This window comes from Corapipo altera, unplaced genomic scaffold, assembly GCF_003945725.1.
Source record: "Corapipo altera isolate COAL_440 unplaced genomic scaffold, ASM394572v1 1, whole genome shotgun sequence".
Lineage (NCBI taxonomy): Eukaryota > Metazoa > Chordata > Aves > Passeriformes > Pipridae > Corapipo > Corapipo altera.
Window position 1 is genome coordinate 882,835 of NW_020884873.1, and position 18,991 is coordinate 901,825.

At 38.3% G+C, this 18,991-nt stretch overlaps 1 protein-coding gene across 5 annotated transcripts in view; it reads right to left on the reverse strand.

Moving 5' to 3' along the window:
- Positions 1-18,991, reverse strand: part of EPS8 (epidermal growth factor receptor pathway substrate 8) — a 136,051-nt gene that overhangs the window by 55,217 nt on the left and 61,843 nt on the right. For 4 of the 5 annotated variants that reach the window (XM_027653700.1, XM_027653717.1, XM_027653685.1 and 1 more), the window contains exons 3-4: positions 1,729-1,819; positions 500-573 (exon numbers count right to left, since the gene is read on the reverse strand). In XM_027653700.1, the coding sequence (XP_027509501.1) occupies positions 500-573; positions 1,729-1,790 (136 nt within the window). In that variant the 5' untranslated portion in view covers positions 1,791-1,819. Of the gene's footprint in view, positions 1-499; positions 574-1,728; positions 1,820-11,863; positions 11,982-18,991 lie in introns of all 5 variants that reach the window. The other variant, XM_027653708.1, reaches the window with a different exon arrangement.

Here is an 18,991-nt window from a genome sequence, read left to right on the forward strand (position 1 = left end):
CACAAAGCCTCTTGAAAACAGCACACCAAACAGGACTCCAAATCTGATACATCAAAACTAATTTCCATCAAATCCTTGTGTCAAAGAAGAATAATATTGTAAATCCCTTTTCCGCTAGCAGGGGATAAATTTGGGGAGGCAGGGCACGGCACAGGTCATGAATCAAACCTATAGCACAAGCTAGGCTCCTGAATGCCTTCTCCCTGGTACATACCTTAGCTATGGGATCACTCTTAGTTTTGTGATAAATGCTTTACACATTGCTGCCTTAAAAATGAGCAGGGGGGACTTCTCTGCTTAATAAAACTATTTTCGAGTTAGCTTAGTTTGTTTTAGTAGGCATAAAATCACTTTCTTATTTAATTTAGTTGATACAGACACCTATGTGTGTGTACATACACCTTCAGATTAGTATGTGTAAAATATTTCCACCGTGACATCACATTAAATATTCAAGCAACAATTTAGCACAGAAGTTCAGAGAATTTTGCTGTCTTACCATAAAGAGCTTTTGCACTTGTTCTTGAGTTCTGCTCCCTCTCCGCCTGAGCAAATGTTGGGGAGCCATAGCCACTGAAAGAAAGCATTTCTGATTAAATTCTGTATAGATGTATTTGGCACACACAAAGAGGCACTGAAAAAAACTCTCTCCTTGTTTAGGACTATACATACCTCCAACACCAGTAACAGAGGTAACAGTATGGAATATTTGCTCTGTACTATGAATACAATGAAGAATGTTTCACTTAAGCTGCAAGCTCTTCTGACCTCTTTTTTACTGCATTAATACAACATCATGCACAATTGGGGTGTGGTACACACATAGATACCACCATAATGTAAGTAACCAAAATCACTAAATAATGATAATAACAACATTAATGATAATAATAGTGATGACTATGCCAAAGACTTGGGTAGGATTTGGGGTTTTTTTCCTGCATACACAAGTGTTGATTGCTTTTAACAATCTTAACTGTTTTTAACGTAAGGCTTAAAATAACTATAATTGTCTACAACAAATGAAAAGGCAAGATGACTTCCTCCTAGTGTAACAACAAGAATGAGTCATATATCAGCTCACCCTAAAGGGACAACAATATGAGAAGCAAAGGATAGTAGACATGTCATGCTCTATACAGGAATACATGTTCTTTGGCATCAGACTGATAAATTCTCACTAGCCTAATGCCATGCTGCTGATACAGGGATCACCCTCTTATCTTAGGCAAGATAACACTTGCAGGTAACAGTTGCTCAGTTCTGTTTACTGGGAAACAGCATTTTCTCACAGATGGAAAAGGCAGCCTCATCTTTTATGCATAAAAATGCATTCACTCAGAGCTAACCCTTAAACATCTGAGGCACACAAAAACCTCTCTAAGTGACACAATAAGCATGTTACGGCTACAGCAATTTGTTTTTCTGTTCCAGATGAGTCTATTCAGCAATACAGCTTTATCCTTACACTAATACAAAAATCAGTCAGATGATATCTGTCTGTTTGGTTCCATGGTTTGGAAGCTGCACACTCTTTTACAGAAACTTTGTATAATTCCAATGTGATCTAATAATTATAGCTCTGTCTGAAACAAAAGCTCAAAGAAGAAAATACAACTTTTTTTTTTTTTTTTTTTTTTTGTCAAAAAAAAAAAAAAAAAAAAAAAAACTTTTTTTTTTTTTTTTTTTTTTTGGTCCATAAAAGGAAAATCAAAGGCATAACCTTACTTCATTTGAGGAAAATAACTTCCATATCCACCAGGAGGGGTGTTTGATATGTGTCCGTTCATTCTCACCGTCGCTTACTGGGAGAAACAACCTGGGAAAAGAAACAACAGCACATGGATTCTCTTAAAAGATGAAGGTTCAACACAGACGTAATACAAACATAATGAGAAAATTATGGTTGAAATGGGAAAGAAGTTGCATCAACAAGCTCAATTGTTATTAACTGCATCACAGAGATGCCTTAAAGACCTGTTATGGAACTTCTCCCAGTTGCAATTTGAGAGTTATTGCTTCAAATAATCTATAATTTAGTGAACAAAGCTATTATTTTTGATGCAATAGTCTTTAGGAATAGCTTTAGAAATAAAAGGCTCACTAAACAAGGAACAACATCAACTGCATTAGTGGACAAGATATTCCAAATGGCAACTTAAATAGTCCAGCCTGATTTCAAGCTTCAGTTCATTTCTTTCAACCAAAACTTCTGAAATGGCCTTTTAGGACTTAAAAAAGCACCTTTTTTTTTCTTTTCTTTTTTTTTTTTTTTAGTAGTATTTAACATCCTGAAAGTCTGGCATGCCAGTTAAAATCTTTCATATAAAAGCAGTGCTGAAAAGGCTATGATAAAACAGTAAAAAAAAAAAGCCTTCTCCCTTTAATACATAACATGCACATTGAAGTTAAAACTGACTATGGAAACCGACTTTCATAACCCTTTCATATTCAAATCATATTCAAATTTACCATGGGTAAATATTCTTTCATTTACATATATACATGAATAATGTAATCTGAATATTTCTCAACATCTCAGTCACTAATTAGAAAAAAAAAAAAAGACTTAACTCTGCAAAACAGTCAAAAGTATGTCAGATATAATTTTTACCTAACAAAAGCTTCATTTCCAAAGTAAGCACAACCAGCTTTGTTTGTACTAAGGCCACCTTACAAGCAGCTTATCTTCTGAATTGCTGAGTCAACTTTACTGCCTCACTTTCAGTGTTCTCTTCCTGTTCTGCAAAGCAGCAGCAGCAGCCCATGGACCTGCAGCACCTACTGCACTTTGCACCCACATATATCCTGCTACTTTCCCCCTTTCATGCAAAACAACAACCAAAATCTGTTCTCAGCTCTAAACAGTTCTGCCACTTCAGGAGACAAACAAGCTGCTTTCAAGTCTTCTGTGCTGAGAGAACACAGTGGTTTTTATACCTTCCTGATAAACACCTGACATCTCCTGCCTCAGATGCAGTTAGCAAAACTAACCAGAACCGAGCTGTATTTCATACGTCGAGTGAAATCATGTGGAAGGATGGTGTTGCCTTTAGTGGGCACTAAATACTTAGTAATTATTTTTTTTTTATATTTATTTAATTTTCTTTTAAATCTTTGATTGACCCTTGCAAAACCTTTGTAGTGACATCCCTACATTTTACTTTCATTTCCCCACAAATATATCATATCCCACTTGCTTTTTATAGAGTGCAGTCCTTAGCAACTGTCTCCAATAAATTACTATTCGAGTGTTGGTCGATTCATTAGCAATTACAACCTTTGGGAAGCATCCTGAAATTGTCCCATGACTTGAAAGGATCCAACTATTCATTTTCTCAGCAGAATTTGCCAGGTCACTGTGCACTCCGTGTTCTGTTTCAGTGACTCCATGGACCAGGGCTACTGCCAGTGCTCTTCTCCAGCTCAGGCTGCCAATTAAGCTCTTCAACACTTCCTATCTGCTATTAATTCTTATCATCTGCAACCACTGCCCAATTTGCTGCCCTGCTTAACAGTTTACCCTGGGATTAGCTTCCTAAGAGTGACCAGATCCAAAACATTTACACAAATTATCTCCGTTGCTTGTTGGTATCCCCAATATCCTCTACTTTCCATGCATACATTGTTTAAGATAACACTTATTTAATAATTCTGTTTGGCATAATCTATCATTTGTAATCTTTTCCATAGCCCCATTTATAACAAATTCTGCAACTATCTGCTTTAAAGTGAGATCTGGGGGGAAAAAAAAACAACTTGGTTTAAAACTCAGAATAATTCCTCTCCTCTGACATCTTAATCTGACAAATACTCGGTTTGTATTTGTATTCCATTTGATTTTATAAAAGTGGTGAAACAGAAACTTTAAGTAGAAGGAATGTAATATATTAGAATTTCAAGCTTGAGCCTTTGAAGTCCAAATGACACACTGAGTTTTAAAGCAGCAAAGAAGCTGAGCAGATTTTCACATTGGGGAAAGAAAACATATCTGATGACTAAATACTTGCCCACTGTAACACATAACACCACTTAAAGTAAGAATAAAAAGCTTCAAAGCTGTATTTTGAATGAAGCGATACTGAAAAACAGAATTCAGAAATTTTTACTCCTAAGTAAAAAAAAAAAAAGGCAAGCAGCTTGTTCTGCCAAGTAAGCACAAAAGCTTTAGTCAGTTTTAGCTGATGTGCAAACAAAACACAACTTGCTATCTGAAAGTTGAGCAAAGCCAACAATATTTCCTGTCCCTCATGCAATTTTCCAATGCTTTTGAATTGCCAAGACAACTACCCTGACATGACAATATCAAGAGGCTATGCAATGCTTCTGTCACTTTGTTCAAGAAAGCTCTTGAATGTGAATACAAACCCTCTACCATAATTATTTATAATTAGTCTGTATATTTATAACAGTATCAGAAAGCTACTCATAGTCCCCTAAAATTATAAGCCAATTTCATATCTTTCAACCTAAATATTTCAAAAAAACACATTTTAGGAAAACTCTTTTAATTTTTTTTTTAATTAAGGGCATGATGGAGAAAAGGGAAAAACCACAAAAGGGTAACAGAATGTGCAGTGCTTTGTTTATTATTCACTTGTACAACTTTCTCTGCTGTATTTCTCATCTCAAATGCTCTTTCATCTCTTTTAACCAGTCAGTCCTGTAGCAAAAGTCAGCTCCTGAACACTGTAAAGCCATTGTCATCCAGGCCTCTATTAATAAACTCCACTTCCTCTTTAATCGTCCCTTTCACCTCAGCCCAGCAGTTCACAGCAGCATACTCTGGTGTCCTAGCCTTTAAAATAAACATCCTTCACAATTAACTGTACAATCCCTCTTTAAGCAGGCCTGAAGTATCAACAGTTTACTTATGAATAAGGCCAAAAATGGTCATGTCTCAGAATCCTGCAAAGAAATTAAGCCTACTCGGAAAGAGAAGTATTTAAAACTGGGAAAACTAAGTAAGAATTCAAGAAGAAAAGAATGATAAGAAAACAGATAAAATAATAATGCATAACAAGACATATATTAAGGTGTTTATCTCTAAATATATTAAAATATTATGTTATTAAAGCTAGTAAGAAAATAATTATAAATATGAAATTTCTAAACACAAATGAACACTAAATTCTCTTCTGACAGGATTAGAGACTGAACAAAAATAAATCCACTCCACTGCTGCCATTGGCTTTACTTTTCAATATATCAGTATACTGATAGCCAGCAGCCACGCAAATGACAACAGTCCAGCCTTTATAACAGACAAACCACTTCTGAGACAGATGTACTTTGATTATTTAGCAGTCTGCAGATCGTCTCATCCCAAGCATGGGGAGAACCATGCCGGTGTACAACATGATTATATCATAATCATAAATATTAATTCTTAAAAAAATGTCCAAAAGCAAAAATACTCTTTGTCTTCCTCATCTTGCAGTGTGGCACCTGATGAAAGCAACGGAATCCATGCACAAAAGGCTGACACATCAACAACTTGCCTGTCGTGCCATTTAATTTCCGAGGAGTTTGACAGTAACAAACCCCCTCAATTTATTTAACACACACCCCCCCCCCCTTCTAGAAAGGCATAGATATTTCATTTAAGAAAATTAGATATTCCAGAGATTGGTGCTCTTTTCCGCTCATCCTGAGCGATCAGTCCCACCCAGGGGCAGATGACAATATCATATGGAAACAAAAAGAAACGATGTAATGACCTGGGTATTTTAGAAATTATGGAGGAGGAAGGGTTAAGGAGAAAAGGATGTAGGGGAAGGAAAAGGAAAGCCAATAACAGCTGGAATGATAATTATCTACCAATTAAGAAAGTGTTGTCAGCAACAAGCCATTGTTATGCCACTGTGCTCCCAACACCCCCAAAGAATTCTTCCCAAGCCAGAGCTGCAGGCACGGGGTGCAGCTCCAGCCTAAACAAACACGAGTGGACTACTACAAGGTAACACTTTTCTGAAGTGGATCTGACAGTGTAGCAATGTCAGATGAGGACACTCTCTCTCCACCTTTTCCCTTTTAAAAATATTATGGAAACACAAAAACAACAAAAAAGTTCGATGCGCCCATGCTACACTGTACCTCACTGTGCATTCAATTAAAATGCTCCTTATTGCTATCCCCCAGCACTGAGCACTGCTGTTCTACAGAATGTACAAAACCCACTTAACTTGCTGCATGACTTGATGTTTTTCATCTGTTTCTTCTCAAACTGCAACCTGTTCACCCACACACACTTTCCCTATTCATGCTAAGTTTTCAAATCTTATCTCCTTATGTCAACCTTGTTGTTCTCCCATCACTCTCCCATTTGTATTTTTGCTCCAGCCACAAATTTTACAAATTGGAAATTCCTGGCAGAAATATGTCCTGAAGAGCCACATGAAATGTTGCTGCTGCTCTCTGCTTCGGGACTTGCTTCAGAGCACAACCAAGAGCAAACACACGAGTTCTGCTGGCTGTTCAACACCTTGCCTTGAGATAAACACCGAGATGCACATGCATGCATAACTAAGTAATACTTCAGAAATGATCCCTGGAGGTTTTACACCCTCAGCACACTGAAATCAGAACTTCTCCGAGACAAACTGCTGTTGGTTGAACCGGCAGCAGCTTTGCACTGCAGTGTTTTCAGTTTTCTATTAAGTGGATTAGAGCATCCAAAGGCTGGTCAAAAAAATGACAGCAAAAAATCACACAGAAAATTGAAAGCCAGGCCCTACCAGTGATGCAGTTCCAACACAAACATTTGGACTTGATTCACTGCCTGTTGTCCCCTTTGCCCCTCTCAAGCCACTCTTTGTTTATGAGGATTGATGGTTGAAGGTTTCTGAGAAAGGAATATATACACTCAAGCATACACTCCTGTGTCCAAGCATCAGGACTTCAAGTAAACATGCCAATAAAATAGCCACAGTGACATCATTTTGAAAATGCTGATAACTTTGAGGTCTTCTCTGGATTCAGAGCAATTGTCCAGCATGGCCACGAGCACCAATTACACTGTGTTTTAGCTTATACAAACCTGCACTAAGTTAAATCCTATGTTTAGGTTTTAGTGCTCCCCCAAAGAACCCTTCTGGTGGGTGCAGTGTCAGCTAACTGGGGTTCCTGCCAAAGAAACCTGGGACTGGGGAGGAAAAGACTGGATGTGATGCCATTTCCTCCACGAATTTCACTCCTTACAGAAAGCTGAACTCAAATCCAGAATATTATTTACCTGTTTGTGTAAGGGGTCAGAGGTGTAAGAGCATTTCAAGCAACTAAAGATGGTGACAGACAAATGAATACAACTCTGGGTAGGCAGGGGACACCACCACAGGACAGGGCACACGGCATTGCCAACGAGGAGGGATTTGTAAGTGTTTTCACTTCCACCTCCACAGTGCAGTGCAGTAGATGAGCTTGATCAATGCTGTTTTGTCCAGTTTTGAAAAGTAATTTGATTTTCATTGACACTTTCTGAAATTTAGTATTTTTCCTCAGTCCTTTGTTAAGACTTCATCCTATGTTAAATTCATTAGCAATATTCCTATTTATGAAGAAAATTTGGTGTCATAATTATCAACCAAAGTAGAAGACTTAATATGTTAATGCAAGAACTGTCTTCAGAGCAATAATTGTTAGCTAAAAGAAAAGCTTGCTATTAGAAAAACAAAGAAGATAAAAAATGTCCTTTAGGTCTTCTTTTTCCTACTGTGATATCTTCTAGTGATTCATTCTTAAGGAAATATTCTAACAATAGAATTAAGATAGCTATCTTTTATTTTAAGAAAGGGTAGAAATATGAAGACCAACAGGAAGAACTGAATTAATAAAATTCAGATAGATTGTGTTCATAGAGTTAACTCTTATTATTGACATGCTAATAAAGACCCTGCTTGAAAACAGGTTCTTATTGTGGCATAGCAACCTATTTCCATTCATTTAACTCAGGTCTGGGCCATGATTTATAATTAACTGTATAGAAAGAAAACAAAACAGCTTTACATATACAAAAGCTTCAAAGACTTAAAATCCCTATTGCAACAAAGGAACTTTAATAAATATGCCAAGCATTGAAGCCACCACTCACTGCTATTTTTAATTAGAGAATTAAATACCTCATCCAAAGCAACATGAGTATTAATTACCAAGATCAGGATCATTATGCAGAATGTACTACCAGAGCTGGAAGACCAGTCTCTTGTTTGAAAGAAAAAATGAAAGGAGAAAAGAAAAAAAAAACAAGGAAAGAAAAAAAAAACCCAAGCCAAAACCCTAAACAACCTCCATCCATACAGAACAGTCAAAAGAGGAAGGTGTCTATGGCATATGAAGGAATGTGTAGAGGGAAGCAGAAAAAAGGGATTATAATGTACCATAAAAATTAGTATCTTTGATAAGTCTACCTCAAGTACAGTACTGAGCTAGCAAAGGATACTATTTTTACTCATAAATCCGAACTCCAGCATGGCTACAACACACTCAATATCTGAAAAGAGATGCATCAAAACTTGTTCTGGTTTGGGTTTTTGGTAGTTTTGGTGTTTGCTTTACTTTTTTGTTGTTTTTTTTTTTTAATAAAACCAAAACCAAACAAACCCAAACTACCTTGGAACCACTCACTGGTGAATTCTGCTCACATAGGACAGAAACCACAGTTGTATTTCCCTTTTTCACACTTGGAATTTTTTTCATTACTTCCTTTTATATTTTGTTACCTCATACTTCAGATAAGATAGTTAGATTTCAAAAGAGGGCACCCCAGACACTAATTTGAAAGTCAGTTTGCAGTGTACAACCAACAAGCCATCAATTCTACTTTAGAAATGTAAACTTAGAAAAATGCTACTGTGCATGTTTAAAGGAGACAGCAGAAAATTCAGCAAGAAACAGTGTGAAAAGGGTCCTTCCACCCAGATGCCATATGATCATGCTTTCCTGAAGATAACATGTCAAAAAGGTAATGAAATTTGGACATAATTTTCCCTTCACATTGAAAACAAGCTATGAGCGAAGCTACTGAAATACTTCTCACCAATTTCTTGCACTGAATCACTTGCAAAAATGTCAATAAATGATAAGACTTACTGTGGAGGAACTGTAAGTATATAAAAATGAACAAGACAATGTCTTTAGGTTGAGACAAAGTTTTCCTCTCATTCTGGCTAAAAAATGAAAGAACTTCCAACATAGCTAAAATACTGCTCATTGCTGCAAGCTGACAAAATGAAACAGGCTTAACCACCTATCCACATTTATTTGCAAGTTAATAGCTGTGTCATGACACAGTGACACTATTAAAAATTGGCGTGGTAGAGTTCATAACAAAAGCTGAACTGAAACTATATAATGACATACTCTAACCATACCATTAAAATTAACATGGAGGAGGAGAAAAAAAGGACAAGATGCTCGAATTACTTCTCTAATTTAGTTTGATAGAATTGTGGCAAGATTTAATTCTTGTTTTCACAAATTTGCTTTCCTCAGTTTTGGTTTTGTAGACCTTGTAGCCAGACACACACACAACACACACACTGCAGTTACTGTGGGCTCAGACATGGCAAGAGATGACTCCTATTGCAAGACTTTCTTATTGCTCCCTACTCAAACTTCAACTCTACCCCTATTAAAAACAAAAAAGAGCCATACACAAATGCCTCACACAGCTGACACCTATTCTTAATGTGGCAGCACAACGAATAAATCAGAGCAAAGGCACATTTCTATTTCTAAAGTCCATCAGCTAGTTCCAAAGAAGAACAAATTTCTATGTCAGTAATAGGTTACAATCTTAAACAACACAAAAAAAGTTAAGTAGAAGCAACATCCTCTGGCTTCCCAATCACCTTAAACAGCCAAGCTTCATACCACTGGGGTCCACACATTCACGGTATTCTTTGATGATACAGCATTGTTAATTTAACCTTCATCTTTCACCAATAAAATGCTCTGAATGCAAATTCAGATATATCTGAAAAGCCTCAAAATATACTGTGGGAAGGGTTCATACTCTTTATCTTACTGCAAGATTCAAATTTTCTATATGGTGCAAAAAAAACCCCCCAAAACATTAACAAGGCAGTTTCCATGCAGTTCAGTGAAAACAAAAAATGAAGGTGAACAAATACGTAAGACTGAAATGTTATTGACCAGGCCACAGCAAATTAGCAGTGCTGAGCTGAAAGATAAGCTCACAGTAGATCTCAATAGAAAACCTAAAACTTTTCTTTTAAAACTTAACAAATGAGCACATACTCTAATAATGCTAAGTAACTCTTCAAACTTCCCTAGGGAAGGACTAAATCAAATAATGTGCAAACGAGGCAGCGAACAAGGCTTCACAAGGCTGATCTGCAAAAGCTCAAGACTTTAGGTAACATGATTTAAAAATCACAAGTTTTGGTGATTAGACAAGTTTTTAATGTACAAAAAGTTGGTAAAGTGTTTATATTTTCAGAAGTAATTTAAAATATTGCCCTAATATTTTCAATGTAATTGCAACATCATGTATATATGAAAGTATTACATTAATACATGATTCCTGGAGAGTATTTGAATTAATTCCAAATCTAGCCAGCATGTCTCCTAAAAGGGACCAGGTTTTCACTTGTCATACACACATAAAACACATAAGAAGTAGAATTTGTCCTCAAAGCCATGTAATTATGAAGCTGTAGTGAATAGCAGCAACAATGCCAATACCTGTGAGTCAAACCCATGCCCTAATTCAGCACAGAGGTTTGACTCTGAGGCTGGTTCATAGATATATGCAACAGAAAACTGTATGTTTTGTTCAAAATTTATCCTGTGCTACAGGGATCTTATTTCTTTCAAACTCTGGGACCTATAGAAAATAGTTTGTCTTTAATCTATGAGGGAAAATGCTGCTCCTGAAAGTTGGTATCTGTGTTGCCATCCAGATTGCTACTTCTTCTATTCTTCAATAATAGTAGGAGACATGGTCAGAAGGGGCCTAGATACACAGTGTCCACATAGTAATGTTACAACAGTACCACAGAGACTCTGAAAATAAGGCAGAAGAGAGAAAAGACAGAAGAAAATAAATTATACTTTAAACAAAATTGGAGAATAAGTTGCACTATAAGCTATTTTAAGACCTAGCATCAACGAACAGTGACTTTTACAAACTCTTTTACGAAGAAAGAACCCAGAACACCAATCACTTAGTGGTGCCAAGTGAATCGAGATGATCAATTTAATATTGTCAAAAAAATACCATTATTTCATTGTCATCGAAAAATATGCACTGGAAAAAAATGTTTTTCAAGGGAAGATTCCTTTTTGTTTTTCTCCCTTCTACCTGAAATACCTCCTTGACACCAATCAAGTAATCCAAAATCATTTCCTTCTCCACAGCAGAGTGGAGTAACATAGAGATATGAGAAGAGCCGTGTGACACGTTTGCTTGTACAGTAGTGTGAAGTCAAATAGCCAGTTACTCTAATATCATACAGAATTTCCCCGATGATTCTTCCTTCTGAGCCATGAATTTGAAACAATAAGCTTCAAGGACAACTTCCCCCCACCTGAGGTTAAAAACAGGCACATGACTGCAGTGGGATGCATGACCTTGACCAGAGCACACGCAGTTCTCAGCACTTTGAGACACACAATAACTCACCTGCATCCAAGCATCAGCTGGAGATGCTTGTTTGCACCATGACAAAAATCTTGGGCATCAATTTTTGTTTGCATTAACGAGCACATAACCCAAAAAGAATATATTATAATCCAGTGAGTAAACAAAAGGCACTATCTTAAACATCTAAGCAAAAGTGATTATTCCACATTGAGGCTACAATTATTCAGCACAACGTGAGTCAAATGTAAAAGAACTTACTGAACTGAGGTCACAGTTGACTGAAGTCACACCCTGCTGCAGTATTTACAGTGCACTTAGGTAACTCAGCAATTGTTTCGTGGAAGAAAACAGACTGAAAAATAACAGATTCCACAATCTGTGGGAAGAAAATAGATTTAAGCTTTTGGCATCTCATGTCTCTGAGTTTGTAGTTTCAATTATTTATGTTTCTCTGTATAGATACAATCTTCTCATCCACTAATCTGGGCCAAGCCCTTCCTCTACGTGCATTACCATGATGAAATCATATATTTAGCTAATGTCAAATTTTTGATGTTTTGTTTTAAATTACCTGATCAAATGCATAAATGTGATTCCCCCCCCCCCCCCCCCCCAATCTATTAACAAACTCACATTTCCAAAAGCAGTCCCTGATGTGAATGCCCAGGCTTGGCAAGTTTACAGGTTTGACTTTCAGAAGCATTTACACTTTTTTAATTTTAAGGCCTTTATAATCACATACTAGGTTTCCAGCAAACATCCAGTGATTAAAGATGACAAAATTAGAAACTTTTATAAAAGATAAATTGTAATCAGTGCAAAATGTTTTTAGCTCCAATTTGCTCTAATTATGGAGTTTGAATTTTCACATATCACAAAAAAATTTTGCCCAGGAATTTGTCATTGCTGGTTACCAGACAAATTTAACAAACTATCACTAGAAAGGGATTCTGAAATGCTAAAACCAGGTACTTTACTGCAATTTTCTCATTCATTCAACCGAAAACACTTGCTGAGGCATTTTCAATGTAAAATTTTCTTTAAACTGGTGTCACATAGTTTCCCAATGGAAACCTCAGTCTGGGTCAGGAGCCCAGGATACCCTGCTCTCAGGAAACCTCAGAGGAGCTCTTTTTTTTGTAAACTTCCAACAGGTTTTGAAGGCAGATAACTTTCCAAAATCTTTCAGAACGTGGATTCACTGTTCTTCAACTGGTTCTTCTACTAGAAATAAGTGTGTGTGTGACGTAAGTGTGGGTGGGAAGGTGAAAAGGAGAAAGAGAAGGAGCTAAAAGGCCATATGAGGTAATGCTTTTTGATCTTTTCCTGGTTGGAGGAGTGACAGATGAGGCTGGGGAAATTTGACTGCACCATTCAATTCCAAGCTCTTCAAGAATTGTTCTAGAGGTGATTCTAGTGATCTTAACATTACTTAAGAAATACTCACCTAAAATCTTTTTTTTTTTTCAAAAATATGGTTACCCTCCTACTTACCTAAGAATGATTAAATAATTAGGCCTTTATCTTTCAAGTTGAGTCACTACTTTATGGGGATCTTGCACAAATGATACTCACTGGAGATACTTCTAATACATGATGCTGGACAGAACTGTCAGACTTCAAGGGCTGCTCAGCTCTGAATAGCAATGATACTGCAATGAAGTGAGCTACTTCAGTTGGAATAAGAAGGATTACCCATGGAGACAGCCCTTGAAGAATGTTGTCTTAAAAACTATCTTTCACAATGGCCTCATTCTCCTGGTTACACTCATATGGCTAGAAAATATTAGAGCCCTCCGAAAGATGCTACAGAAGGGGCATCCACAGAAAATTTTTGAGGGACAAAGGCCTGTATAAACAGAGCTTTCTCCCATATTGTTAGGCAACTAAGAAATGTTATAAAACTGCACCAGTGATTAAATTCTGTTTATAGAGCTCAGCTCTATTTGCTGAGATTGAGAAGTGTATTTTTCCCTCTTCCAGAAGGCACACTAGATAAACTTTAAACTCGTACCCTGTTTCAAAGGAAAAATATTTGTCCTACACAAAGCCTCTATTCAGCTTCCCTGTTTTTACTACAGTAAGAAAAATAGCTGTGCCCTGGATAATTTGTTCATATATGCCAATAAAAGCACATTGGATTAGAGCCAGCACTTCTAGCAAGCACCCAGACTTCTAAAATCCCATGAAAAGCAGAATTTTTTTTCTCTACTTATCCTTTTTCTATTTGCCATTCCCAGTACTTAGTACTGGTTTCCATTTCATTTGCCTTTATGTTACTGTGAGAAGTAACTAGAAGAGAAAAATAAGACTAAAGAATAAAACCAAAGCTTTTAAAGAAGACGTTTTATGAAAAAGAGCTTTCAGATATTTTCATACAATGTTTCAAGTGTTAAGCACGTATAGTTTTGAACTCAACTCTATTTAAAAATTATAAAGGAGGCTAAACTATATTCATGTTTTAGACATACAAAGAAATAAGAAACATACTGACGTAAATATTTAGATACCTGTGCTTTCATCCAGGACTCTAAGCAAGATGCCTGCTGCCTAACCTCGGCACGTCTGTGGCAGACCCAGAGTAAAAAAGACCCTGGACAAAATTATTGGGAAGTTATTCAGATCATATCAATTATCTGTGTGTATGTGCTTCCCCAAAACTCAATGGCAACTTTTTAGAAAAGTTTCCCAAACAATCACAGAAATGGGGCTGAAAAGGAAAGAAGTCATCTCACATCCTTAAGGTATTTCCCAAAAAGCAATACTTTCTAACCTCTTCCTTGGGCCTTTGGTGAGAGAGACTAAAAACCTGAGGAAACCCAGGGTCTTGCTAGCCTTACTCTGAAAAAGTTTTTCTCAACAAATTATTTAAACCCTCGTTCAATTTAAAATACTATAATACTGCTTGTATCCACGGCATACCCAAAAAACATGTTAGGTTCTTAATTTCAGAAAAAGTCAAAAAAAGGTAACAGCAACACGCGTTGAACTAGTGTTAAACTGGGCTTGTAAAAATATCCTATTCCTCAGTCTTGTCTGATCAAGAATAGTTGGCTTACTGCTCCCTCCTCTCTCTTTTATAACTTATCACTCACATCAACAGGCCTACAAGGATGTTGTATCATCTCATATGTTTTTCCAGACAGGCAATCCAAAGTAAGCACACGTCAACTTCTATTTTCCCACAGGAGCCCACAAGGCAAGTTTCAGGGGGAACAATATTACAGTTACTTCATCTATATATTATCTTTCATTATCTCAGTGTTTTTCTAAACCATATCCCTTTGCTTCTTGAACTTTGTATAACCTCTTCTCTTTCCTCATATTGTTTAATTCGGCCTTATGTTTTTCTCCTCCTTTTCCTTTTTTTCATGCACACCTACAGCAAACTTTCTGGGGGAAAAAAGAAAGTTATTAGAGAAGAAATAATTCAGCTGTAGACTCAAAAATAGTTCCTGACATTGTCCAAAGTCTTTAAGATGGGGACTGAGCTTGCCATCCACACTGAGGACGTGACTGTCCTTCATGTCCTGTCTGATTGAGTTAGATGATAATGGAGAAAATTAACAGTGACAATTGTAAATATTGCCTTTCACAACAGAGAGACCAAAATAATTAAAGGTAGGATTTTATTTTTTTTGGTGAATGGATATGGTAATTTATGTTGCCTGTCTGTTGCATTAAGCTTTCTGAAAACTCATTCACAGATAGGTTTAAGGGAAATGGTAGAAGCAATTACTGCTCTAATTGGCTATGCCCTCTTTCTGCCTTTACAAGAATACAAAAAGATGACAAAAATCTCAACTTCTTTGTAGGTATCAGTCAGAAATCCAGTGCAAAAGAGCAAGCTGCAACTTGCAGGGATTGAGTTTATGGCCCAAGTAAAATTTAGCACAGGGATAAGGCGTTTTACTAGGACAGTAGGAAGGCTGCCAGATGCCTCACCTCTGTCCATCAACAAACAACTTAGATAGCTCCCAGACTACCCACACTTGAGTCACAGTCTAAAAATTTTCACTACAAACTAAGGACGTAGCCCTTCCGAGACTGCCTACAACTAAACTGGTAGTTAGCAAAACCCCTGCTGAGCAGAGGCCTCATGGTCCTCAGCCACTTTCTTAGGCTCTAAACAGCTTTTAAAACCTTCTGTTCTCTCCCAGCTTGCCTTTACCCATCGCCAGCTATCCATATGCCACTTCACCAATGTGCTAACCCAGTTTTACTGCAAAAAGAGGTCACTATAAAATGGGAAACCTCTGCACTTTGCAGTCGGCATCACGGGCCAGCGCGGATTTTGCATCAGAGGCACCATGTCTACTGCTGCAGTCTGCAGATGGATGCTGTCTGTCAGAGGGTAATGCAACAGCAGCACCTGTCTGATGTCACCTGCCTCTGGCCTGGTCTCAAACACCACGTTTTGTCTTGTTTTCAAAAGCAAGTGGAGAGATGCAGCCAACTCCTTGAGTGAGACGAGCCTCCCCAGTCCACATACCCATTGCCCACCCTACAGCAAAATGGTCCCAGGGTTTCAGCTGTCCACTCTCAGTGAGGACATGGGTGAGGACAGACCTTCAGCCACAGCTCAAGCTGGTATTTCAGCAGCAAACTGCCCTGTATCACGCTCAGATAACTGTTCAGCCCTACACAGCTGTTTTGGTAAATACCCAAGTGACAGCTGGTGATGGCCTGTAAAAACCTCTTCCAAGGTAGAGAGGTTCTTTATCCTTCACCTTCTGTGTGTGGGCCTGGCTCTGGATTGCACTGAGCCACCTCCTCCAGGAGTGACCCTGTGGGCCAACCACGTCACCCACTCTGGGGATGCCATCACTGTTTCCCTCATCAGGCACAGAGGAAGGTTGGTGGGAGCAAAGCCATTAATTGGGATGTTGCATTGCCTGGTGGGAACAGAGAGGCCACCAAATCCTGTGCTGCTCATGCACAACAAGGTCAGTACTCCTTGCCAAAGGTGTCAGCACAATTAATAACTAGTCAGGCTGACCAAGCCCACTACCTTTGTGCCCTTTGTTGAAGGAAAAACAGCACAGCTGCAGTCCAGAGCACTGAAGGTGACATTTAGGTAAACTCTGTATCCAAAAAATTTGCTTCCTTTGCTGTTATTCAGCTTTGTGACTCAGTTCTTCCAGGCATATGTACATCTCAGCCAGTGCCAGGCTCTCAGGTGATGTTAACACGAGATATACACATCCATTTCCTCCAAACAAAGTTAGAAATATGGAATAAAATCACAGTTCTAATCAGATTGGAGAGGTTAAGGATTACGGAAATTAGAAAGGGAGAAGGTCACTGGATTCAGCCCTTTTCCAGCTACAAGACCATCCCCATAGTCACAAGCTTTCCGGTTTCACTGCTGGAGCAGCACCTCTTGAAAATCTTACACCCAAAAGAAAAAAAAATGCAGATGAGATCCGAGATTTCTTCAGCAGAAACATGATGCTGAGAGCACAAACACACTGCCCCTTCCCTCCTGTCGTGCTTGCACAGCAACCCTGTCACCCAGGAGTTCATCCTGTACTTTAGGAGGGGCCCTCGGTTTGGATTCTCACACCTGGCTAAAGGAAAGACAAGCCAGTTTTCAGCTGGCGGTCTTGAGACTTGACAAAATGTACTCTGATTCGGAGAAAATACTGAGAGTTCATTATCTAGGGATGGGGGAAAAGCCCACACAGTTTTAGATTCAAAAAAGGGCACTTGTGGCCAGTAGTTTCAAAACCCCTTATTGTTTCTGCAATTGTTGCCTGTCTCCCTCACTGCCTCTTTCTCTAATGAAGGTATGTATAGCTCTTTTTCTAAAAGTTCCCAGAATACTTGTATGCTTCTGCAAGGAATTTATTAGGAGATCATAGATTTTTGTAAGGGAGAGGATCCAACATCCTACAAACAGGGAAATCCCAACAGATGTCCTAACATTTTTCCCGGCTGCCCAATCGATTGGCGAGCACGAGGGGCTCCTATGTAGTTCACTCCTGCCAAGTTTTAGCATTGCTTAGCAGATGGCTACTTCTCATTGTGCTCAGGGGTTTCCCCTCCCTGGCACTGAATGGCCTCACATCAGCCAGAAGCTCAGGCACCACTTTGCCAGACTTTACAACCACCTCCCTTCACACCTGCACCAGCAACAGTGTGACTTCCCTCTCCTGCTCAGGCTTGGTGCAATCCAGAAGCTCAAGAGATGCTAAACATCCACTTTCCTTTTAATCACGAGCAGAAGCGGCATTGCAGCCCTAACACACGTGATCAGATGCTCTGGCAAGTGCTCAAAGTGATCAAAGTACTCTGGTCACACAAAACCGGTGGCAGCAATGGTTCTCCTCCAAAATTTCGGGCATGCATTGCACAGCATCCTCATTTCCAGTAATGACATCTAACACAAAGAACCACAGCAGATGACACTTGCTTTGAATGTTTAACAAACAAGTGTTTAGTCCCTGTAAGTTGTCCTTAAGTACATAAACTAGTAAGGCAGCTCTGATGATGGAGGAGATGATCCTCTTTTGGATTGCTCCTGAAATGGAAATATGTGAACTGTGACGTCATGTAATTTGCACTTCCCTAATATTAGGTTGTTCTTATCTAATGTTCCTCTCTTGCTCGTATTTTTAGTGTACTCCAAGGGGATATTATCCAAGAGGATAATATACATGATGAAGAAAACTAACCGTAGGCGGTATAAAAACTAACACCAGACTGACCACAAATGCTTTCCCAGGGATTTCCAAACCTGTCCAAGTGGAGGCAAGGAACGGAAGGTATCTCTCACTTCTGACTCACGTTGTTGGCCTGAACACGAGATGGTTCATTACTCAGAAATGGCATTTGGACTCCCCCCACCCCCATCCCCAAGAGTAAAGTGCAGCAGAGCGGGGAGGAAACATCCACAACTCCAGATTTATGGAAGAAAAAAAGGCTGCACAACCCTTGAGGAATCTGGGATACAGTTCAAGCCACAAGAGTAACAACGGAAATTGTAAGCAGCATAATGATTTTTTTGTGTATTTTTGAATTATCTAGAGAGAACTAACTCTATCTCTACAATATAATGTATTTTTGCATACTGTCCACATCCCACAGAGGTCGAGTCAGCTGTGGTGTTCTCTCCCAAACATATAAATAAGGCTAAGAAGAAAACCTTGTTTCCATTTAATTTGCATTTTCTTTTTTTGTTCAATCCCTGTTAAATTTTAATCCCCATCTTGTTGCACATAGAAAACAGACACTTGAAAAGTTTTTAATCCCCATCTTATTGCACATAGAAAACAGACATTGAAAAGTGACTGCTAATAGAAGAAACACTTGGATCAACAGGTCAATACTTAAAATCAAATTACAAAAGCAGAAAAAGAAGTCCAGAGGATTTGCAAGAGTAGC